A 26,579-nucleotide genomic window follows, 5' to 3' on the forward strand; every position below is an offset into this window, starting at 1 on the left:
ACATCCTAAGAGGATATAGAATCTCTTCATGTCTAGACTGTTTCCTGCTTTAAAATCAACTTAATCTGGGACACCTGGGTGGCTCATTCAGTTGAGCATCCCACTTCTGCTCAGGTCATGATCTAACGGTTCATGGGTTCAAGCCCCACATTGGGCTCTGTGCTGACAGCCCAGAGCCTGGAGCCTGCTTCAGATTCTTTGTCTCTCTCTTACTCTGCCCACCCCTCCCCCACTCATGCTCTGTCTCTGTCTCTCAAAAATAAATAAACAGTAAAAAAATTTTTTTAATCAACTTAATCAAACCATGAAGCTACACCACTTTTAATTTTAGTTGGTGTTTGGTTTGGTTTCCAATGACTATAAATTTTCTCTCTCTTTCTGTCTAGTTATTTACTTTGAGAGAGAGAGAGAGAACCTGTGAGCAGGAGAGAAGCAGAGAGAGAGAAACCCAAGCAGGCTCCGCACCGTTGCCACAGAGCTCGAAGCAGGGCTCAGTCTCACAAACCATGAGATCATGACCTGAACTGAGCTTAAGAGCTGAATGCTTAACTGACTCATCCACCCAGGTGCCCCAACTATAAATTTTCTCTTTTTTAAAGAAAACTGTTATATCACCCTTTAAATGTATTTAATGGAATCTAAATACATAATCATCTATTTAAAAGAAAATTTATGGGGTGCCTGGCTGGCTCAGTAGGTAGTGGATCTGACTCATGATCCCAATGGTCATGAGTTCAAGCCCCATGTTGGGCATGGAGCCTACTTTAAAGGAAGGAAGGAAGGAAATTAAATTTTAGAAATTCATCTATAAATTCTTGAAAAAGTTTTTTAATGCTTATAAATAAGACCATGAGATCAGGACCTAAACATTAAATAAATAGGACCATGAGATCAGGACCTAAGCATTTAAAAAAAATTCTAGCATTTTGGGAGAGAGAGGCAGAGAGAGGGGGAAACACAGAATCCAAAGCAGGCTCAAGATCTGTGCTGTCAGCACAGAGCATGACTCAGGGCTTGAACCCACAAACTGCAAGATCATGACTGGAGCTGAAGTCAAACGCTTAACCGAATGAGCCACCAGATGCCCCATACGAAAATTCTTATTCTCAGAAATATATCGGGGTGCCTGGGTGGCTCAGTCAGATAAGCGTCTGACTTCAGCTCAGATCACAATCTCACAATTTGTGAGTACAAGCCCAACATGGGGCTCTGTGCTGATAGCCCAGAGCTCAGAGCTGGGAGCCTGGAACATGTTTCAGATTCTGTGTCTCCCTCTTTCTCTGCCCCTCCCCTGCTCACACTCTGTCTCTTTCTCAAAAATAAACATTAAAAAAAAAAAAAAATTTACCATCTTTCCTTTTTCTCTGCTAACTCTTATTTTTATTCCATATTACCCTAGAATGTTACTTATATATTACAATTTTAATTTCAAGAATATATTATAATTTCAATACACTAGACTTAAATGTCTGTCGTTGATCATCCGATCATTTTTGCAAAAAATTTAGATAATTAAAATATATTTGTTTTAAGTCACTGTGTTCATAAACTCTGACATATTAAAATTTTCTTCTGAATTGAGTAGTAATTATACTTATTGGTACACAATTAAAAATATAGATATATCAATTTTGCTTAATTATTTCTATAAAAGTAATTTTTAAAATACACATTCATATTTCAGTGGCTGGGTTATTTGCAGTCCAGGTCTGTCATTTATAAGGATTCCATATTTGCATGGGCATTTTTGGATTCTTCAGTGCTGGTGTACTTTACTTCTTAGGTATTGATATCTGATAACATAATTGCCCACTTTGTTCTTCTTTTTAAATATTACTTTGGCTAATCTTTTCTCTTATCTTTTCCAAGCAAGTTGTAGCAAAAATTTTACTGTCTTGAATTTCTAGGTTATTTTGGGGAGGAAACAGCATCTTCATAAATTTAAATAATCCTATCTGTGAACATGTGTTGACTTCTTTGTTTATATCTTCTTGAATGGCAAATAATAATTTGATTTATTTTTTCCAATACAAGCTTTATTAATCTTTTGTCAGGTTTACTTCTAGTTACTTTTCACTTTTTTGCCGTTATAATAAACGGTGTCTTTTTGTTTTCAAGAGTTCATTTTTTTTAGACAGTTTTAGGTTTACTGCAAAATTGAGGGGAAGGTTCAGATATTTCCCACATGCCTTCTGCCTCAACTCGTACATAGCCTCTGCCATTAAACCATCCCCACCAGAGTGGTATATTTGTTATAATTGGTGAACCAACATCATAATCTCCTAAATTCCAGTTTACATTATGGTTCACTCTGGGTCCTGTACAGTCTGTGTGAGTTTGGACAAATGTATAAATGTGAATTTGGACATGTATCCATCATTATGGTATCATACAGAGTATTTTTACTGCTCTGATTTTTACCAATGTGCTCTGCCTGTTCGCCTCTCCACACAGCCCCCACCCTCACCCTTTGCGATCACTGATCTTACTAGCTTCATAGTTTTGCCCTTTCTATAATGTCATATAGTTGGCATCATACAGTATGTAGCCTTTTCAGATTGGCTTCTTTCACTTAGTAATATGCATTTAAGGTTCCTCCATATCTTTTCATGTCTTTTTAGTGCTGACTAACATTCCATTATCTGAATGTACTGTAGTTTACTTATCCATTTACCTTTTGAAAGGATATCTTAGTTGCTTCCAAGTTTTGGCAATTGTGAATAAAGCTACTATAAACATCCATTTGCAGGTTTTTGTGTGAACATAAGTTTTCAGCTCCTTTGGGTAATTACCAAGGAGTGCAATTGCTGGATCATATGGTAAGAGGATGTTTGATTTTATAAGAAACCATCAAGTTGTCTTCCAAAGTGGCAGTACCATTTTGCAGTCACAACAGCAATAACACTGAGTTATAACACTGAATAACAGAGTTCCTAACACTGAGAATGAGAGTTCCGAGGATCTAGTTGTTTGGAAACTTTCAGGAAATCAGCCAGTCTCCTGGAGTTGAGGCACTGATTTATCAGAACTGATTTGGTAGCATTTAAGGTAGGAAAGCTAAAGCTGTAAGAGCACTGTTTTTCTTCCATCATTTCAGGTGTTATGTATTTTCCTACCTGATATTGACAACCAAGCATTGTTTTCTTACTGCCAAACAGTTCTCAGAGCTACTGCCCCCACTACTGATGAGGAAAGGCAAAGGTGGTCAGGCGGCTTACAATAGAAGAGAAGCAGGGAATTCAGAGTACTTTCAGTGAGCGTGCAAAGCTTGCTTAGCAACTGCAAAGAAATACTGGCACTCCACATTAGTAATTTACTTCCTTTCTAGCCAATATGATTTTAGGGCAGATAAGAGTGTATTCAGTATGTGATACTTTGATGACAAAAGCAAGGTACTGATGGTAATTGTGCAAGGTCTTCTGCATGCTAGTAATTTCCTGTTTGTGGCTTCAGATCAAAATGTTGTGCAATTGTCATTATATCAGTTTATAAGATTTCCTTTGTTGTGTTCTGCTTGTTAACATGTAGCAGATATCCCCATAAAATGTTGGCTTTCTTTTCCACTTGAATCTGTAGTAAAAATACCTTTTACTTCACCACAGTCACATATATAACTGAAACAAAAGCCTTGAAGCATTACTTACTTTTTCTACATTATTGCATTCTTATTTAATGTTCAGTTCTATTTCATTAATATCTGGACTTAAAATTCACTAATGAGTCACATACTAGGGTTTTAAAAATACTATAAAATTCACTGCTTGTCAAGTTGCTCATCAGAAACAAATAAAAAATATCATTATTTTGTAGTATTATTCCCAAAATTTTTGTTTTGTTAAAAAAACCAAACACCGTAGTGTCTCATCTGAAGTATCAATTGATCTGTGGTTGAGGATAGTGACATTCTGTGAAGGTGGGGAAATTCCGCTATGGTTACCCCTTAACCATCTTGTCACAAACAACAGAGTCAGATTTTATAATCTGCCTGTTAGAAATGGTTGGTTTTTTAAACTTGTGTTTCCTTTTTTTTTTTTTTTTTGGTTTGTCTTTTCCTACTTTATTTTTTTAGAAATATTTTTGCTGAAGCATAATGAATACCCTGTAAAGTACAAAAATCTCAAGTGTACAACTTGATGAATTTCTGTTAGTGTCTCATGTGTAATCACCAGTGAAGGGCTCCAATGTCCCAACTTTGTCTCAGTTGGGCCACTCCCACCTTTACAATGGAATCAATGTTCTTACTTATATCAGCATAGATTGCTTTTGCCTGTTCCTAAACTTCATAGTAAATAGAACCACACAATATGTACTCTGTTGTAATGAGCTCATCATTTCATCTGCGTCTGATAAGATTTCTTGAGATGCCATGCTTCAAGAAGGAAGAATAGCTAAGTCAGTCTAAGTCAGTCCTACTTTTGTTTAGTTGACAAAAAACTTATGATTTTGGAATAATATGGCATTTATAACTAAAAATGTAATTATCTTACTGTGACTCTAGTCATCATTGCTATATTAAAAAATTCACAGAGTGCTACACCTGCTACTGGCATAAGGTTACACACAGAAAAGCAAGGTTGGAGCCTACATTTAACAGAACTCTAAATTTAGCAACAGCAGACTATAGTCTATCACAATATGATGGGTTTACCATACATTTACAGAACACTGTATGTTCCCTAATGAAGACTTTTCACAATTTGGTTTCTTGCTAAATCAATTTAGTGGATTGGACCCCTATTTTAACAAGTGAGAGAATACAATGGAAAATATCAAAGTAAATTTTATATAAGAGTGAGTAATGTTTCACTTATACTGGGGTCGTGATACAAAAGGTATGTCTCACTATGTGTAAACAGTATGTACTTTATAGCCACTTCATTATATCTCATCTGTAAAGCATTACATATATATTGAATAACTAGAGTGTAGATGGCATTGTATTCGCTGCTCCAGCATGTTATTAAAGTGAATAAACTTAAGCCTGTCCCTCAAGGAATTTAGAGTATTGTGCAAGGAAAGTCATGTACGTAAATAATTAGATTTTTAAAAAGCTCTAGCACTACATGGTAAGACCATAGTAATGATAGAGCTTAGAATATTCAGAGAAGATTCCTAACAGAGTTGGCATTTGAGTGTGTTTTAAATGATATATAGGGTTTTATCTCCTTAAGAGGTGAACAGAAAGTGATAAAAGAATTAGCATGAATAAATATACATATATATAACGTGATGATACGCAGAGAGTAATCTACTTTTTTTTGGAAGTTTATTTATTTATTTTTGAGAGAGAGAAAGAGAGTGCAAGCTGGGGAGGGTTAAGAGAGAGAGAAAGAATCCCAAGCAGACTCTTCAGGGTCAGCACGGAGCCCAATGTGATGAGCCAACATCAAGAGTCAGACGCTTAACCGACTAAGCCATCCATGCATCTTTTTTAAAAAGTAGATTACTTATCTTTTTAAAAATAAGTAGGTACATGCAGATCAGTGAAGGAAGGTAAGCCTAAAAATGTAAATATTATACTTAGAAGTTTGTACTTTACTCATAGTCAGTGAGGAGCCATTAGGGAGAATAATGATATGATCAAAATTGACAGTTTAGAAATAATAATCTTATAGTAGTATTGGTTTTCTTGGAAGGGAATGAAACTGGTAGGTAACCTAGATAGGGCACAAAGTAAAGAGTCCAAATATAGAAAATTAAGAGCTAAACATTGAAGGTGAAGAAAATGGGAAAGAATGGAGAGACAGATATACGATAATTTACCAACAACAGGTATATCATCATTAAGACTTGAATTTGAGTGTAAGAAACAAGGAAGAATGAATTAAAGATAACTGCAGAGTTTTGATTAGGATGATGAATAGTAGGGTAGTGCTGTTGATAGAAATAGGAAAATAAGAAAAGTAGAGAAGATGATAGTTGGATTTTAGAGAGTAAGTTCAATATACTGACAGGTATAAGTGACCAAAAGATCACTGGAAATAAGGAAACTAGACACAGAGAGGGATTTGGGAATGATTTGTAGGGTGATAGTTGAAGTGATCACTCAGGGAGAGCTTGTAGAAAAGGGAGAAAGGGACAAACTTTGCAGAATCTCCCCCCTCTCCCATTTAAGGAGTGGAAATGAAATTAAGTTATTAGAAACACCCTAAATATTCTGAAGGGTAGGTAAGATAGTGGGGTATCAAAAGCCTAGGGAAGAGAAAGTTTCAAGGACAAATGGCTTAAACAATGTTACATGAAACAAAGGAGGTTAAGAAACTCAATGGGGGGGTGTTTATTTTGCCAAATACTAAGTTTATTGGTGACATTGAACATAAATTATTTTCAAAATGTGGGGATGGGAGGAAATGTAAACCAGATTATAAGAAGTAAAGGAGTGAGGCGCCTGGGTGGCTCAGTTGGTAAGTGTCCCACTTCAACTCAGGTTATGATCTCAGGGTTTGTGAATTCAAGTCCAGCATCGTACTCTCTGCTGTCAGCTCTCTGTAGACCCTGCCTCTGATCCTCTGTGTCCCTTTCTCTCTGCCCCTTCCCTGCCCTTGCTTGCTTTCTCTCAAAAATAAAAATAAAAAAATTAATTAAAAAAAGAAGCAAAGGAGTGAGCAAGAGAAAGGAAGGAGAAAGGGAATATAAGAAATTTTAAGGAGAAGAGGTAGTTGATTGTGTTTCTAGTGGAAGGCGTTATCAATAAAATTGACCTGAAACAGACATTGTTCTGTTGAAGATGAACTGAGTTTTTGAACGAGGCCAGTGAAATAGTGGCTATCCAGAATAGAGTGGAAATGATTTACAGTGCAATCTACCAGGTGTTTCAAAGGTCAGAGGGCTTGAGGGTCACAAATGATACTGTGAGAACCAGACAGGAAAGGAATGGAGGAAAGGAAGGCTAAAACCCAAGAATTGGAAGCAAATTAGAAAACAGTTACATGTCTTGGGGCACTTGGGGGGGTCTCAGTTAAGCTTCCGGCTTCGGCTCAGGTCATAATCTCACAGTTCATGAGTTCGAGACCTGCATTGGGCTCTGTGTGCTGTGTGTGTTTCAAAGGTCAGAGGGCATGAGGGTCACAAAAGATACTGTGAGAACCAGACAGGAAAGGAATGGAGGAAAGGAAGGCTAAAACCCAAGAACTGGAAGCAAATTAGAAAACAATTACATGTCTTGGGGCACTTGGGGGGGGTCTCAGTCAGTTAAGCTTCCGACTTTGGCTCAGGTCATAATCTCACAGTTCTTGAGTTCGAGCCCTGCATTGGGCTCTGTGTGCTGACAGCTCAGAGCCTGGAACTTGTTTCAGATTCTGTGTCTCCCTCTTTCTCTTCCCCTCCCCCACACGTGCTCACTCTCGCTCTCTCTCTCAAAAATAAACATTAAAAAAAAAGAAGGAAAACAGTTATCTGTCTGGAATCATTTCAAGTTAAATAGCAACAGTTCATTTCATCTGTTGCTTGCTCAGTTGAAGATATGCAAACTCTTAACACCTGACTGAGCACAAAGAGGCTTTTCAAAGAATTTACAGGTAACATCCATGGCCAGTTCTCTGGCTGTAAGTTTTCACTGCTTAGCCTAAAATAGCAATAGGATTATAATATGTTTTTGTTTTGTTTTTAAGTCATGGTTTGTTCTGTGACTGTTCAGTCTAGCATTTTGCCTCCTAAAATGTTACCATGGGCTCATTTATGTGTGATTTGCCTCCATGTTTTAAGCTCGCAAGTTTATAACCGTATCCCTAAAACCCCAGTCTATAATTTCTCTTAATAAACTGATATCGTTGTGTTATTTAGATTCTTATTTAAGCTTTGAATTCCATTTATTTCCTATCTTGGATAACATTCAAGATACAATAGGCTTATCTGAATGTTGAGTAACGGTGTTTCCCAGAATACTTAGTGCTTTGCAGACATTAGTCTACTGAGATGTCCCAAAATAAAGGTGTGGTGGTTGGGGATATGGTAAAAAAAACTTGAGGAAATGCAACAAGCTATTAAATTTTACTTCCTCTTGGGATATTCAGAATACTCATTAGAATATTAAGGATGTTGGAAGCCCTGCAGGAAAGTTCATTTTTCCTAAATCCAACGTTTCTCTGATTTACCTAACCACAGGATAAATCACCACCATTCAGTTTTGCTTTTGCACAAAACTAGAATGTGCTTTGGGAAATATTGTTACATTTGAATATGTATTAAAAACTATTCTAAATAGTATAAGAATGAATTCTTTGTGTGTTGAGTACTCACAAAAGAGTAGAATAACAGAGACAGATGAAGGATATGAGATGATGAAAGCAAATGTCTATATGTACCTAAAGGTAATTGTCAGGATAAAAGGAATCAGTAATGTTTAGGAAAAATATTTCTTCCCCCAAATTGAGGGATGACTTCTACTTCAGTTACTCTGGGATTTAAAATCAAACCTGAATTTCTCATATCCATTCCACCATGATTTCTGCTAGGCAGGTAGTGAAAATCACAGACTAATGTCAGACCTCTGTGAGAATCATAGAGTGACCATTATTAGCTGTGAAAGCTTAAGCAAGTTGCTTATGTTTTGAGCCCATTTCCTCATCAGTTAAGTGGAGACGACGTTATAGGAAGGATAGAGTGAATATATAGAATCCTTAGCAATATATCTACACACAGTAAGTTCATAGTAAATAGTGATACTATTATTTTTTATTATCTTTTGCATTTACCTCTCCTGTCTGAAGGGCCCTACCTTAAACTCATCCTTATAAGAGCAGTCATTTTCTCCACATAGTCCTTTAAATTATATCTTCTATACTTTTTTTAAAATTCTGTTATAATTAATACATATAAGATGGCTATAATTAGACTTGGCTTTTAGTCTCTGATTAGATTGTCATTGTTTTTTACCTTGTAATTAACTGTCAAAGAGATGATGCTAACAGCAAGAGAAGAGAAATTGTCATCTCTGCTATTTTGTTGTTACTCACTTGTGCATGAATTATTAATATAACTTTCAATCCACAGTTTCTGTGCAGGAATCTTTTTAAGCTGCTTGGCTGTTAACATTGCATTTTGTTTAGTTAAAACAAGGCATATAATTGATTAATGAACTTTACTGGGTTTACATAAACTGTCTTGATTGATAATGTCCAGCGTTTTGTTAGCTTTAGATACCATGTGCTTGGCGTGGATGTCTTTGGGGAAGAGTTTATGTCAATAACTCAAGTGTTTTTGACATTATAAACACAGTTTTAAAATTTGGACTCTTAAGGAAAATCATATTGTTAAAATAATCATAAAGATGACAACAGGATATGTATATGTTATCATTGAGATTCATTGAGATTCTGTTATAAATAACAACAATGTAAGTTGTTAAATCAAGTTTCCCCAGGTTGCTTTACTATTCTCTTTCATCTAATCAAATGACTCCAAAGAAGCCAAATTTTGTTATTAAAATGCAAAACCTTAACGCTTCTCAAAAAGGATTTTCATGCTAGTTCTCATAATTAGCATTTAATGCATAACTTTTTTCTTGTATTTTAATGTTGACAGCATCTTCCCTGTGATTCCTTAGAGGCAGATGAAATGAAAAAGCTTAAACGTGAAAGAAATGATGCCTTGGAGGAAGTGAATAAACTCAGGGTAAATCTCCATTTTCACCTCCTTACATTTTGCTTAGAAAAAAGAAAAGGAAAAAGCTATTATTATATTTATTATAAATAAATTATCAAATATATGATGTTAATGTTTGTAATATTATAAATAATATTAACATTATTGCAAAAACTATTAACATCAGAAAATAGATCATTTATTCAATAGGCCTTTAAAGAGTCAACTTTTTGGTTCACATACTTATTTATATTTCACAATATTCATGTAAGATTCAGGGTAGCCAATGGATTTTGCTCATACCTTCTGATCTGGCTACTTCTCACCCCTTTTTGTTCTCATATTGGTGGCAAGGATGATAAGCCAACAAAGATTAGATGAGTCAACGAGGCAAGCCATGACAATTTTGGATCTTCAGATGTTCACTGGGAAATACTTTTTTCCCAATGTTCACAGGCATTCTTCAGAGACCTCTTGTTTTGGTAACATAATTTGGAATTAAGGCAATATGATTAAGAGAAGAAAATATACACGGTGTGCCCAAATACACTTCCAGATTTTGATTCATTTTATATATTTTCATTCTGTTTTTAGTAAAATATTAAATTTAAATTATATCCTAATTATTACAGAAGTACATTATATTTTCAAGTCTTCAAGAAAAGCACTGTAACTACTTGATTTATGATTAATTCACAGTAGGAATATATTTTTTTCAATGATTTTAAATTATTTTCTGAAATAAGTAAAATTCTGTTTCTTTACTTAATTTTTATTAAAATAAAGTCTTTATACCTCCCCTAATAAAAGGAAGAAATTTCTTTCCTACCTTAGTATTTAAATTTCAACCCTAGAGGAAGCCATTGTTAAACACACCTTGTTTATCCTTTCAGAGACTTTTTTAAATTGTTTTTTTAATGTTTATTTATTTTTGAGAGAGAGAGAGACAGAGCGCAAGAGGGAGACACAGAGTCTGTCGGCACAGAACCCAATGCAGGACTCGAACCCACGAACTATGAGATCATGACCTCAGTTGAAGTTGGACGTTAACCAACTGAGCCATGCAAGCACCCCCAGAGACTTTTTCTATATGGCCAATTATATTTCTAAAAATAAATGTATATGGGTATTTTAACTTTTACATAAGTTTCTTCACCTACTGCACATATTTTTTACAACTTGATTCCTTTTTTTCTCCTCTGTTAGCCTTATATCTTCTTTTTTTTTTAAGTTATTTATTTTGAGAGAGTGTGATCAGGGAAGGGAAGGAGGGAGGGAGGGAGAGAGAGAGAGAGAGAGAGAGAGAGAGAATCCCAAGCAGGCTCCGTGCTATCAGCACAGAGCCCAACACAGGGCTCCAGTACATAGACTGTGGGATCAAGTAGCTGAAATTAAGAGTCAAAGGCTTAATTGAGTGAGTCACCCCGGGACTCCTGTTAGCCTTATATTTTAGGCTACTTTTCAAGTTAATATGTGCAGATCTGCCAAATTCTCCCTAGTGGCTCTTCTGTCATCAAATGGTTCTTTCCTGGGTTTTCTCACCAGTATCTTGTAGATGAATATTTAGGCTGTTTCCAGTTTTCCACTATTAAAAATAATTCCTTCAGGGGTACTTTGGTGGCTCAGTCAGTTGAACATCTGACTCCGGCTCAGGTCATGATCTAGCTGTTCAGAGTTCGAGCCCTGAGTCAGGTTCTGTGCTGACAGCTCAGAGCCTGGAGTCTGTTTCAGATTCTTTGTCTCCCTCTCTCTCTCTCTTCTCCTCCCCTCCTCATGCTCTGTCTCTCTCTTTCTCTCTCAAAAATAAACTTAAAAACAATTTTAAAAAAATAATTCCTTCCTAAGTAGCTTTGTAGATGTATCTTTGAGCAGTTTCTACAATTGTAAAAGTACATATTGAATATATTTCTGAAAGTCAAATTGCTTCATCGAAGGATATGGCACATAAAATTTTATACATGCTACCAAATTGCCCTTCAGAAGGCTTTACCAATTCATGTTCCTTCCAAGTGTGTATGAACATTGCATTACTAAAGGAGTATTTTATAGACTTTTTTACAACTTTGAAACCACTTCTACCTTTGTTGGTATAACAGTTAAGAGTCACAAAATGAAAAAATACAAATTTAGTTTTAAGAATAAACTGACAATATTTCCTCATATTCTCTTTGAAAACATCTCCAGTGATGGTTATCTTGGTAAAATAGTGTCTTACATAATTTACCTCTCTGCAGGCCATTCAGTCTTACAGTTCATTACAATACTCAGAGGCTCTCAAATCTTTTTTCATTTTCTTAATGTTTATCATTATTAAATTTAGTGATATAATTCAGTTCTTATTTGACTATCAGTATTAATTATTAGAATTTTAATTGAAAATGGCTTTTAGATAATGTTTAAACTTCCCAAAGTAGCTAGTCAATAAATCATGTTTCACATTTAATGCCTATAAAACATAACTGAACATATCCTAATGTGATAGGACCTGAAATCTCAGATAAAGCATATTGTGTATTTTATAATTTCCTTTCCCTGCAAACCTATGGTGAGAATCACTTGTTTCGCCGTGTAAGAGTGTACAAAGCAATAAGTACTTCACTGAGGTAACATTTGTACCTTCAGTACTTGGGCTTGTATTATCCACACACATACAAATGACAGAGGTTGTTAAATGCAGTTTATAGAGCGTATAGCTGTTCTCTCATCACTTGCCATTATCCCGTGACATCTCTATCCTTCATCTCTGATTTGAGGTATAACACAAATAAAAATGAAACCAAGATAAGGTGATGCCAGTGGCTAATTTTTTTTTTATTTTATGAGAATGATTTTTAAAAGTACTGTGTTCTGTATTTAACTTGAAGCCTTCCTACAAAGTTAAGATTGCTACTGCTTTGCAAAACTGAATGAAAATAGATGTATTTCCATTTACAGATGCAAAAAACTAGGGCACAGAGTGAAGGTGACTTGCTAGAGCATAAAAGCATGAGAGCCAGCAGTTTCCTGGCTCCTGGTCTGTGGCAGATTCATTAGATTGCTATATTATATTCATCTTCATATCCTTCATTTCATCTCTTAGATAAGAATGAGCTGAAATATACCAGGAAGCAGAATGCTTCTTATAAACATTGCAATGTTGCCATGAATATTTACCACTCAATTTAATCGTCAAGCAGTTCCTCTGCCCAAGTTTATAGTAAAATGGTCCTTAAATTACTCGTAGTACTTATGATTTGATCAATAAAATGTGAATTTACTTATATTTTTAAAACACTGAATATTTTAGGGTATGTGCTTAAGTTAATATTAAATTAAAAGATGATAATATTTAATTTGCATTCATATTCTACTTTAGTAACTATTATTTTATAGTTTGGTTACACTAATCTTATCTTCATTTTTGTGGATCATCTTCCAAGCATGAGCTAAATCAGGAACAGAATAGTCAATCCAGTTTCATATGTCCTCGTTAGTGTAGTAAGAGACCTTTACTTCTAAGCTGTAATAATAATGCTCTTCAGTTTGGAAGCGCTTTGGTAACGATTGCTGTTGCCCAAATTTTGTTAGTATTTACACATTTTCATCCTGATGGATTTATTTTGGACCTCAGAAGTTACGATTGTACAAAATGGCTATTTAAAGTAACAGGAAATGCATTTATATCACAGTTGTGAGTAACTAATTAATTTTGAATAGTGTGTGTAAAGCCAGAAAAGTGACTGAGAACTGCGTTTTCATATTGTAGCGATTAGATGTTTGGAGAATTTATAATGTTGAAATAAAGCCCTAGGAATGATACTCATTGGTACTTCAAAACGTGTTATTAACTTGTGGTTTTTAAATACAGGAAAAACTATTGGAATCAGAAAGGCAAAACAAACAGTTGACAGAAGAACTCCAGAATGTGAAACAAGTAAGTGCATGTATTACATAGGTGTGTTTTATGTGTATGTGTATGTGCATAAACATATGAGGTATATAGCAGTGATGCTGTGTAACATCCCAGAGCTTACGGATGTGAGTAACATAGTATGAAATAGCATAAATCTTAAAAGCAGTCACTTTCTGAAGGTATATCTATGCTGAAGTCCTGCTACTGTTACTCAAAGAAATTGCTTTCAAAACCAGATAACCATGGGCTGAAATGGTCAATCTCCTTGCTTTTCTACTGTATTTTCTCTTTTATTTTCCCTTTTTCTTTTCTTCTGTTTCTGATACCTCATTGTATTAAAGAAAAAAACAAAAGGAGAAACCTCCAAGGCAGAGTAATTTTTACTTTTTTTTTTTTTAATGTATATTTATTTATTTTGAACGAGAGACAGAGTGCATACACATGCAATCGGGGAAGAGGCAGAGAGAAAGAGAGGGAATCCCAAGTGGTCTCTGCACTGGGAGACTGTCCCACAAACTGTGAGATCATGACCTGAGCCAGTATCAAGAGTCTCATGTTTAACCAATTAAGCCACCCAGGTGCCCTTACTTTTATTTTTTAATACTAAAAACTAAAAATTTGTTTTTACTTTGCATCATTCTTCACAAAATTTTAGGTAGCTTACAACAGAACAGATAAAATGGCATTATCATGAAATAAACATACAAATTAAAAAATATTGTTAAGAATGGAAAGATAAAAGAACATTGCTAGAGATCACGAACAATCACCTAATTTTGAATTTCTCCAACATCACCCCCCGCCTCCACAGAAAACATAAAATCGACAAAGAAACCAAATAAAATCACACAGGACTCATACCTTCAATATGACTGTTACATAAAACATCACATCTTTCAAAGTACATATAAATAGAGTAAAAAAATTTCAAAGCCCTGCAGCTTGCCTGCGGCTAAAACCTGGAATACAGAGAACAGAGGTGATAAGCCTTCAATGACTGTGAAAAAGAACTAGGGAAAATGGAGCAATTAGACAAAGTTCAAATAAAATCACCTCCAGAAAGAAAATGCAATAATGAATGCCAATATTTAAGCACAGAATAGTGGTTGGTGGTTCTCAGGACTTGAGAAAGTGTACAACCAGAAGTGGCAACATTGGAAAATCATTGCCTCTAGGGAAATAACCAAATGAACAGAAACAAGGTGGTACCCCTTGGAGACTAGGCAATAAGGAAATAAGAGGGGAAAATTAAAGATTTTGGATAAATGAAAGAGAAACAATACATACCCATCCTTTCCATCTACCTCCGCCATGACCATCATGATCCATAAAGAACTGCACAGAAGAGGGTGCTATTGAACTAAGAACTCTTTCTGGGAAAGATAATGGAATAGAAAAAAAAAAATGAAATCTGTCTCCATTATTACAAAACAACTGTAAGAAATCAGACAATATGAATTAAACTTTTCCTTCCGATAAAAACTCTCCAAACAATTTGACCATAAAGCTAAAGATAAAGAAAACAAATATGACACTCCAAACACAATTAAATATCCTTAAACAAAGCATTTGCCACTAAGAAAAAAGCACTTTATATCAGAAAATTTAAAAAACTAAGAATAGGGGGCTCCTGGGTGGCTCAGTCAGTTAAGTGTCCAACTTTGGCTCAGGTCATGATCTCACGGTTCATGGGTTCAAGTTCCCATCGGTCTCTGTGCTGACAGCCAGCTCAGAGCCTGGAGCCTGTTTTGGATTCTGTATCTCCCTCTCTCTCCCTCTGATCCTCCCCTGCTCACGCTGTCTCTCTCTATCTCTCTCTCTCAGAAATAAATAAAACATTTATTATATAAAATTTATTATATAAAAATTATACAAAAATTTATTATATAAAAAATTAAGAACAGAAATTGATTTTTTAAAAAAAGCAAAAAAAAAAATGAGAGTTGGTAAAACTTAGGAAAGGAATGGGAGACAAAAGCATATCAGAAATGAAAACTCAGTGTATAAGTTCTCCAAGAAAGAAGGCAGACAGATGAAAAGGTATTGGGGGGAAAAAAAAACATAAGAAGGAAAATGATAGTGAAAAAAGGAAGTAAAAGAGTTTCTTGAAGAGGTAAAACAACTGAATAACACTAATATTTAGAACTATAATCCAATAAAACTTCCCGTAATGAAAGAAGACCTGAATCTCTCACTGGGTACTAGACCTCGAAAGATCAACTCTAGGACATATCCAGTAAACGTATTAGGTTTTAAAGATAGAAAAATGCATAGTGCCTCCAAGTGAAAAGATCAAATAACTTACAAAGACAATATATCTTTTTAAGCATCAGTCTTCTCAGCACAACAAGGTAAGGCCAACATTAGTAGAGCAACATTTTCAAGAAACTAAAAGAAAGAAAATGAAACCAAAATATATACAGCCAAGCTGACTTTCAGATACCAGGGCCCTGGAAAAACAGTTTGGAATGTGCAAGTATTCAGAGAATGCTGCATATATGTAGTACTCCTGGAAACTAGGAGGGGATGAGTTTCATCCACCCAGAAAATTACTGGACTAACTTTGTCCAGAGTTTCCCAAAGAGTGAGCATTTCACAGGTATTATTTTATTGCTGAGACAAAAATGAGACTGAGTTCACAGGTAAAAGAACAACATGTTAATGTTACACGTCTGACCAAAAAATCAAAAGATGCAGTTTATTTAAAAAATGAGAGGATAAAGGGGGGCGGATGGAAAATAGAATATAACCATTCTGTTGTGTAAGTGAAGCTGATGTCAGATAGTAAAACACTAGGTAAAAATAGAGGACATTTCAGGCACTGCAAAAAGTAATAAAACAAAGGTAACCTATGGAATGAAAATACAGTCCTTCCTAAATACCAGAAGTATTTTTTTAAAGCAAAAGAAACACACAACATAAACACAGTAAATATAATATATGCACACAATAATTTCAATAAAATATGACCGAGTTGAGACCATCATAATAGTTATCTCAATTACCTTGAATGAGATCATGTTAACGATCTTTTAAAAGATTTTCTTAGGAAAATTTAGTTTATCAAAACTGACCTCAGTAGAGATAGAAAGCTCAACTGACCAATTTCCATAAAAGAAATAAAGTTATCAAGAGACTACCCTCTTGGGATGAAAAAGACCAGGCCAGATGTTTCACAGGGAAATTTAACCAAACCTTTGGCAATCCCAAAACTACATAAGTGGCCTTGGAGAAAAAAAAAAATGAAAGAAAATTTCCAAATTCTTCTTTTGAAGCTTGTATAACAGCGATGCCTAAACTTGATAAAAATAGCACACAAAAAAAGAAAATGCAATTAGACTAGAAAAACAACTAGGGGTGTATGAATTAGAAAAGAAATAAGTAAAACCATTTGCTTACAGATGATATAGTTACCCAGAAAACCTTAGACAATCAATGCTAAAACTCATTCAATGAAAAATTCACAGACTAGCAAGATATAAAACCAAAATGCAATACTCACTCGTATCCATGTATACAAGTAATAATCAGTTAGAAGTTTTAACTGTTGAGAATCCAAAAATGATGTAGAAAAATTGGCAAAAGACATTGAACAAATAGTTCATCCAAAAACATTATGAAAATGTCCCTTAATTATAGGAAAAGATCATCTTCCTCATAATAAGAGAAGTACCAAAAAGTCTACACTCAAGACTCCCAGCTTCTAGTAATGTTAGAGTAAGACACTGGCTGAAGATGTCTTCAAACAGAAAACAGCATTAAGACCTGACATCATACAATAAGTAACTACCAAAGGAATTGGGAGAGAGTCGTAATTAGACAAACTTCTCCTTCTGGCTAAGCCTGGAGCTAACGTAATATGACACCAGCGGAAATTGAGCCACACTTAGAGTCATTTAATATTCTAAAAAGGTTCACAGACAATTCACTGGGGGAAAGATGCTCTTTACAATACATGGGGATAGAATAAGAAAATAGTTGTATGAAAAGATGGATCTCCACCCCTACTTCATGTCATACTCAAAAACTAACTGAATTATTATAGATATAAACATAAGAACTAAAACAATTAAATCCTAGAAGGAACTATATCACCTTAGGTTAAACAAACTTGTCAATCTCTATACCTAAAATTAGTAAATTTTACTATATTGAAATTTAGTATAGAACAATTCTGCTTCAACAAAGCTTTTATTTTTTTTTAAGAAAAACTATGCCAATACCATTTCTCACCCATCAGATTAGCAAAAATTCAAAATCTCAACAGTACTCTCTTGGTGAAGATGTTTTGAAACAGCCATTCTTATCTGGAATTTAAAATGGTGCCCCTATGAAGGAAGATTTGGCAATTCTAACAGGTCAACATACCATTTACCCTTTGACCTGACAATTTCACATCTAAGAATGCACCCTAAAAATATGCCTCTAATAATATTAAACTATATATGCACAGTATTGCAGTATTATTTATAATTAGAAAGTATTGGAAACTACCATAATTCCTCTTGAGTAATATGGAGTGATTTCCAGGAGATACTACCAAGTAAAACAGAGTTCCAAATAGTGTATAATAAATGTATAATAAATGTATAATGTATAATAAACAAGAGCAGTTATGTATCTGTTTATCTCTTACCAAAAATACCAAAGGAAAACTACACAGTAAGGAAACTGGTTCTCTACGGTGTGGATGGACACAGGGTGGAGAAGATACAGGAGGGAGTGATACCCCTCTGAGAATTACTTTTTATATAATTTTTACTTTTGGGTGCATGTTAATATTCTACACATTCAACAAATATACAAAGAAATTGGTAAAGATAAGGAAGGGAAAATGAACCTAAAGCTAACTGAAATGAATCAGTTTGCATTTCAAATGAATATCATCCCCGTGCTAAAGGAAAACCAATTCACATAACTTGTGAACACAGTATTTGTTTTCAGACTTTGACAGGTTGGGACTGAGTTGGAAAAGAATTGCAAACAAATCCTGAACCTTTTTTTAGTATTTGTTGTTGTTGTTGTTTAGTTTTATTGTTTTAGTAGTACAGGCAAAGCAATTCTGAAACCATTTTAGATGTATCATAGCAAATGTGTTGATCGTTGTTGAGAGCCAAGTCTCAATGAAAAAGCATGGACATACAAATTAGAGTGACGTCACAAAAGAATCCTGTGGGATGGATTGGAATTGGAGGTACTGGGAATGTATCATTTCTAAAATATCTATATGTTTATGTGCACATATATATGAATATATATATATATATATTCAATATATTCATTCCCTGACTCTGTCAACTGTAAGAGCCAAGAAGCAGACACTCTAACAGCAGTGAGCACATAGCATATCTAAGTGCCCAAATATCATTAACTACTAAAGGAACCCAGACTCCTTGGAGAAATAACTGATTTCAGCATTGGAGGAGGGTAAGTACAAGACAGACTTAGAACATCTCATTTTACCAGCAAATAAGGAAATGCTCCAAATGATGGGGTCATGTCATAAGGAATAAGCTTGAAAATGGCTCCTGCTGGCTAAATCTGGATGAACTTGAGTACCAAAATAATTAAATACAGTAATAAATTGCAGACCACTGAAAAAATAGTAATTTGGAAGTCCATACCATTAGTAAATAGATTAGTTAATTAATGGGGAGAGAGGGGAGCTCTTGCTTATTATAGACTGTTGAGTGCTGATGTAATTGCAAAGAGGCTGCCAGATTTGGGACATCAGCATTTTGCATCTGTTTTAGTATAGACTGAATCAGGCTGAGCTAAATCTAGGGGGAAATCTTGATGAAGAGCAGAGTATTTACATATTTACATGATTTTGAAGTAGTTCTTGATAAACTGCTTATTAATTGCTAGGGGAAAATAATAATTATACAGTAGTGAAATAAGACAACACCTTGCCTGGTGCTAAAAATTGATAGCACCAATGAAGAACAGATGGAGAATGTGACTCCAAATGTGAAACCTTGAAAAGGACACATCACCTATGTAGTCTTCCAGCGGAGAACATATAACCTGAATCTAGCTATGAGGAAGCATTAGACAAACTCAAAATCAAGAATAGTTTTATTTTTTTTAAGGGCTATGTGAGAGAAAGAGAGAAGGAGCCCAAAGAAAGACAGAAGGGTTTTATTCTTCAAAAATAGCAATGTATTAAAAGAAGAAAGAAAGGCAGTAAAAGATCCCAGATTAAAAGACCGTAAGGATAGGAAAAATAAATATAAGACTTGACCACAGTAGATTGGATCATGCGTTAGAATGGGGGAAATGTTCTAAAGGATGTTGTTGTTGGGTCAGTTGACAACATTGGAGTACAGATGGTAGATTAGATAAAAGCATTGGATCAGTGTTAAATTTCCTAAACCTGACAGCTATACTATGGTTATATGAGAATATACTTACATTTAGGAAATACTGAAGTTTTTAGGGGTAAAGAGCCATGATGTATATAACTTACCCTCAAAAGCTTAAGAGAAAAAGTGATGTGTGCATGTATGCGTATATGTGTTTTATGCATATACATCTATACACACATGTGTGCATGTATATGTGTGTGAGTTTCTATATGAGAGAATGAGAATATGCAGGACTTCAGCAACAACAACCGGTACATATCAGCAGCTTACAAGAGTATTTCTCACTCATGAACATGTTAGCAAAAGGATGAATCTGGTGAACTAGGTAAATCTGGGTGAAGGGTATGAGGATGTTCTCTGTACTACTCCTAATTCTTGCAGCTCTTTTGTGCATTTGAAATTATTTCTGTATAAAAAGTATTTTAAAGTCCTTTTTTTTTTTTTGGCTAATTTTAAGATTCTCATTAAATATTTTTGTGCTTTGATTGGTATGCCTTTTTAGCTATGTCTTCAATACCTGCATCAGTTTATATGGCCAGGCTTTTTTACGTTTTAGTGTTTGCATCCTGAAAGTAGACATTTATACTTCTTCTTTGTTAATTTTTACATTTGGAACACATGAGAATGTGGGTTTTTTTTCCTACATTTCCTTAAAATTGTCTTTTCTCCTAAATGCTTAGAGCTTAAAAGCTTTAGAATATTGAGGGGCATCTGGGTGGCTCAGTCGGTTAAGCGTCCGACTTCGGCTCAGGTCGTGATCTCGCAGTTCGTGGGTTCAAGCCCCGCGTTGGGCTCTGTGCTGACGTCTAGCTTAGAGCCTGGAGTCTGTTTCGGATTCTGTGTCTCCCTCTCTCTCTGACCCTCCCCTGTTTATGCTGTCTCTCTCTCTCAGAAATAAATAAAAAATATTTTTAAAACTTTAGAATATTGAGCATACTTGACAAAATAATTACATTAAGGACTGATTAAGAAATGATTCTAAAGAAAAATTAACAATTTTGTGCTTTTTTTCCCTTGCAATACCTACTTCTTCCACTTGAGGCCCTCCTGTATTTATTTCTCTGAACGGATTAGTTTCTGTTATTAGGGAAGGCCAGGTCTTCATGAATAAATAATCTAAGACAAATCTGTATCAGAACTTAATAAGATTCAATAGAAAATATGGGACATAGATGAAAAAATAAATAGGAAAAGGAATCATCCTATATGATGAATGATGAATTAGCATAAGAGGTAATGAGGTAGATAATAGACTTTGGAGTTAGACCACATAGGTTTATTCTGATCCTGCTTCTTGCTTGCTCTTGACCTTGGGCAAGCTACTTCATCTCTCGAAGCCTCATTTCAATCATTTCTAAAATGAGTTTGATAATAGGATCCCTCACAAGACTATTAGAAGTATTAAGCAACATATATAATATAAACATATACAGCACATAGTAAACACTCCACAAATATAAACTATCATTGTCATTGTTATAAATACAAGAAAAAGAAACGCCAGGTGCTGAAAAAGATGTGGGAATAATTTGCTTTAACCATTTGATTTAGAGGAGGAAAACCTAATTCTGGCTGGGAAGATAATGAGGCTTTTTATAGAGAGGGTGACACATACCTGAACTGGGCTAGACATAGAAAGGAAGGAACATTTCAGACAGAGGGCACAGCATGGAAATTATGCTATGAAAGAAAAAATCTTGAGGGTCAAAATAGGCCTCTTGCACACTAACTGCACTATTATTTGGTAGTATGTTTGTGTCTTTGCCTCTAACACTGTGGTGATGATATCTGTCTTTATAATTTGTTCATAGGAATCAAGAGTTTCAGAGCTTAAAACTGTCAGAATATAGTAGGTTCCTCAAAAATAAGAGGTTTGATTTGTATTCTTTTATCATCATCACCATCAACAGCAGCAGTATTATTAAAGGCCCAGGAACATAAGGGAGCAATGGACAGATGAAAAGTGTTAGGAAGTGATATTTGGGTGGCTATGTTGGGGCCAAATCATATAGGCACTTGAATACCAACCTAAGATTTTATACAACAGACTGCTTCTTCAGATACTTGAAAAGGGGAAAAATTATCACCTTGCTGGGGCACCTGGGTGGCTCAGTCAATTAAACATCTGGCTTCAGCTCAGGTGATGATCTCACAGGTCATGGGTTTGAGCCCCGTGTCGGGCTCTGTGCTGACAGCTCAGAGCCTGGAGCCTGCTTTGGATTCTGTGTCTCCCTCTCTCTCTGCCCATCCCCTGCTTGTTCTCTGTTACTCTCTGTCTCTCAAAAAAAAAAAAAAAAACAAACATTATCAACTTGCTTTACCTATAATCTGACCCCTTTCTTTCCTTCACACTCCACGTCCAATTTGTGGAATTTAAAACTACAGAATTTTACCACTTTTTACCACATCCATCACTAGTCTAAGCCACCATCATCTGTGACTTGTGTTGTAATGACAGCTTCCTACCAGATCACCCTGCTCTTACCCTTGTTCCGCCACCATACTGTGTCTAATCTAAACAGAGCAGCCAGAAGTATCCTTTTAAAACCTCAGTTAGAACTCTCTAGGGATTTCCATCACAGAGTAAAAGCCAAAAGCCTACAAGTAGTAGCCTACAAGTCAATGGGAGTGCCTGTGAGAGCCTACCTGATCTGCCGTCCTCACACTCCTGCAAGGTCAGTGACCTCACATCTTACCACTTCTTCCCCCTCCCTTCCCTGCACTCTCACTGCACTCGCCTCCAACCCTTACTGTGTGTGGAGAAGTTTTGTGGTATTATTAATTGCTTTCTTACATGTTATATGCTTGTCGTGTTTTTGTCCTTTATATCTCCCAACTAGAAGGTAAGCTTCATAGGGGAGCTGTCTTTGCTGTGTTTCTCTGATGTATATTAGAATAATATCTGACACAGAGTAGGTACTAAGTAAATATTTGGTGAATAGATAAAGGGACCAATAAAGAATATCTATACTTAAGAATATTAACAGTAGGTTGGAAGTAACTCAAGATCAAAGAAGAGGCTTTTTATAATAGTGTGGACCAGCACTGTCTAATGGAGATATAATGAGAGCCCTCTATGTATTGTTAATTTTTCTTTTCCTAAATTTTTTAATGTTTATTTATTTTTGAGAAAGAGAGAGAGAGAGTGCAAATGGAGGAGGGGCCACACACACATACACACACACACAGAATCCGAAACAGGCTCCAGGCTCCAAGCTATCAGCACAGAGCCTGACATGGGCTTGAACTCCCAAACCATGAGATCATGACATAAGTCAAAGTCGGATGCTTAACCCACTGAGCTACCTAGGCACCCCCATACTGTTGATTTTCTAGTGGCCACATTTTTAAAACAGTAAAAGAAATTAGAATTATTTTAAATATACTTTATTTAGTCTAATATATCTAAAATATGATTGAACATGCAATAATATTAAAAATTCATTAGTAAGATATTTTTACATTCTTTTTTCATAAGTCCAGTGTTATTTACACTTAGAGCATATCTTATTTTGTACACTAAATTCTCATTGAAAATGCTGGACCTGTGTGTTTAGATTTAACAAGATTTACTATTGAAAAAATAGATTCAAATACCCAAATATTCCAAACATAACTTAAAAATTTTGTATTAACTGAATACCAAAATCTTTTTCTAATAATACTTGCATCCATGTGGATAAAACTATTTCATGCTTTTCTAGAAGACTTCATCTTTCAAGCAAAACCATTTCAAAACTACATTTTTTCAAATTAAGTATATCACTAATGCTTAATACCATTAACATCAAGTTCAAAGATGTATATCTTGAAAGCAATTCCAAATTTATCAGTATCAACTTAGCATACATAAAATTTTTCTTAGTTTTTGTAATTAATTTATATGACACTATCAATAATTAAAATCTGTATATTAATTTATGGTAGAAAATTATGTAAAATCATTATTATTGATAGATATTACTAAAAGTTTTAATGTCACTATAAATTCTTATACTTGTTTGGCTTCACAGATCAACTTTCCCTTTTCTTGGAGCTTTAAATTTAGCTCATCCATGTGCAGTGTGATAATGATTTCTTTTGCCTTTGATTATTGAACATTAGGCAAGCATTCCTTCTCTTTTAAGGAAATTTTGAATTGAAGTTAAAAATAAGGTAAATCTTTCTAAAACTCTTCCACAATTCAGCCAAATCTTTGTAAAATTCTTCCAAAATTCAGCCAAGGACTATTGGCAAAGACCACAGGATCATTAAATCCATTGTCTTCTAACTTTAGTGAAGAGTCATAGAATTTGCACATATATCCTACACAATGTGAACAACTGTATCCATGACGTTTTTCACACATTCAGCTTCAAAAAACTGAGCAAAGGTATTTTCCATTTGTATTGTACAGTAGAATGAAGCAATAAAGAAAACAATCTCTTGTTTGAAAATGGCAATAAATTTGAATTTTTGATCCAACAAAGCTGCAGCACCATCTATTATGATAAGCAGTTTTATTCAATATCCAGCTGAAACTCTTCCTTGAAAGATATAAAATTTAATATCTAAACCACAAGTTTGATTTTTTAGGCTGCAAATTGATAGCTTTTTGTCATAAATTTGGAAGTCCCCTAATAATACATGCACGAAGTTTGAATTGGGTAGTGTCTCCTTTATCACATGGCTCACCTAAAGCTAAAGAAAGAAAGGTCTTTGTAGTTTTTCAGATTTTGAATCAATGGATCATTGATGTTTTTATTTTTTATTTTTTTTAATGTTTTTTTTTTTTAATTTATTTCTAGGAGAGAGAGAGACAGCGTGAGCAGGTGAGGGTCAGAGAGAGAGGGAGTGACAGACTCTGAAACAGGCTCCAGGCTCTGAGCTGGCAGTCAGCACAGAGCCCGACGCGGGGCTCGAACCCATGAACCGCGAGATCATGACCTAAGCGAAGGTCGGACCCTTAACCGACTAAGCCACCCAGGCGCCCCAGATCATTGATGTTTTTAGAAAGTTCTTGTATTCTGTAGGCATTTGTTTGGTGACTTAAGATCTTTCATTTTTGGTAAAATATCTCTTCTAGTCTTTTATCATAACTGAAATTGCCATCTTGATCTAAAAATGGCTTATTTCACTCTTTTATGCAACAATCCAAGCCATTTTATAGCTGGACAAAATTACAAACATTAAACATTTACTTCTGATTTCAGGTGACTGATATCATTGGTTCTTATTTCACTTTTAAGAGAAAACTTCTTAACAGATTCACTATGTAGGTGCAAAAATACCTCTTAATATTGTTCACTTTTTATACATTTAAAATTTTTCATCACAGCAAGCAGCTTTGTAGATTGCGACTGCATTTATCACAAAATTTGCAACATACCTTCTTCTAATCTCTTTTTACTGTCCTGATTATATTACTAGTTAATATGTCTCTCTTTTATATAGCACTGGTAATATGTCTTCATTTTAAATATAAAATCTTTTCTATATCTACTATTTTAAATAGAAAAAAATTGTATAGTAATAAAAATAAGCATTTCAATTTAAATACCAATTATGATTTACATTAAGTATTACTGTATCTCATGGGTTGCATAAAATGTTCAGATAAGCCCACTCCTACATTGTTGCATGATAAATTTTAATTAATTAATCCATAGTAACCACAGCAGTTTAAGTATACTATACAAATGACTTACATGCATGTTGAACACTACAGTTCAACAATTGTATCTTAAATGATGCAGTCATCAAAGTGAAACAAAGTTCCATCAAAACAGTAAAGTTTTGTAAAATGGAAAAATATTTTATATTTGAGAAATTTTTTAATTTAAATGCAAACTAATTAAAACTATATTGAAAATTCAGTTGACTAGCTATATTTCAAGTGATCAATAGCCACGTATAGCTAGGAGCTGCCACAATGGACAGTGCAAATCTAGAACCCCACATTCTTTTTTTTTAATGTTTATTTATTTTGAGAGAGAGTGCAAGTGTGTACATGTGCACATGAGCAGGGGAAAGGCAGAGAGTGGGGAAGAGAGAGAATCTCAAGCAGGTGCAGAACCCAACACTGGGCTCTATCTCACGAACTGTGAGATCATGACCTGAGTCGAAATCAAGAGTTGGATGCTCAACCGATTAAGTCACCCAAGCGCCCCTAGAACTCTACCTTCTTGCGACTCAGAACATGATCCAGGACCAGCAGTGTCAGTAACACCTGGACTTTAGCATTGCAGGGTCTCACATGCTACCCCAGACTTCCTGAATCAGAATCCATATCTAACAAGTCCCCAGGTGATTTGTATGCACTTTAAAATTTGAGAAGCACTCTTCTAGATGATACATAGTGGAGGGTTTAACCTGGTGGTGGCAATGGAAATACACCAGCGAGGTCTGTGTGACAGATACCAATGAGGATAAAGTCAACCAGACTTAACAATGATAGAATATACAGTAATAGAGAGAGCAGTCAAGGCTTTGTAATTTAATGATTGAGAGGCTATGATGGTTCATGCTGTAATGATTTATAGTATCCTTAGCATTATTGGCTCAGTTGGTTGAGCATCTGACTTTGGCATAGGTCATGATCTCACAGCTTGTGAGTTCAAGCCTGGTATCGGGCTCTATGCTGACAGCTCAGAGCGTGGAGCCTGCTTCAGATTCTGTGTCTCCCTCACTTTCTGCCCCTCTCCTGCTCATGTTCTCTCTCTCTCTATCAAAAATAAATATACAATAAAAAATGTATA

The 26,579-nt window shown here is 35.0% G+C and overlaps 1 protein-coding gene across 3 annotated transcripts in view; it reads left to right on the top strand.

The window, feature by feature from the left end:
* The window catches only part of STXBP4 (syntaxin binding protein 4), a 165,537-nt gene that overhangs the window by 53,802 nt on the left and 85,156 nt on the right, over positions 1-26,579 (top strand). For 2 of the 3 annotated variants that reach the window (XM_039224324.1, XM_039224325.1), the window contains exons 11-12: positions 9,523-9,612; positions 13,430-13,495. In XM_039224324.1, the coding sequence (XP_039080255.1) occupies positions 9,523-9,612; positions 13,430-13,495 (156 nt within the window). The remainder of the gene's footprint in view (positions 1-9,522; positions 9,613-13,429; positions 13,496-26,579) is intronic. The other variant, XM_039224326.1, reaches the window with a different exon arrangement.

Source organism: Hyaena hyaena, unplaced genomic scaffold (assembly GCF_003009895.1).
Source record: "Hyaena hyaena isolate Hyena2069 unplaced genomic scaffold, ASM300989v1 scaffold_1598, whole genome shotgun sequence".
Lineage (NCBI taxonomy): Eukaryota > Metazoa > Chordata > Mammalia > Carnivora > Hyaenidae > Hyaena > Hyaena hyaena.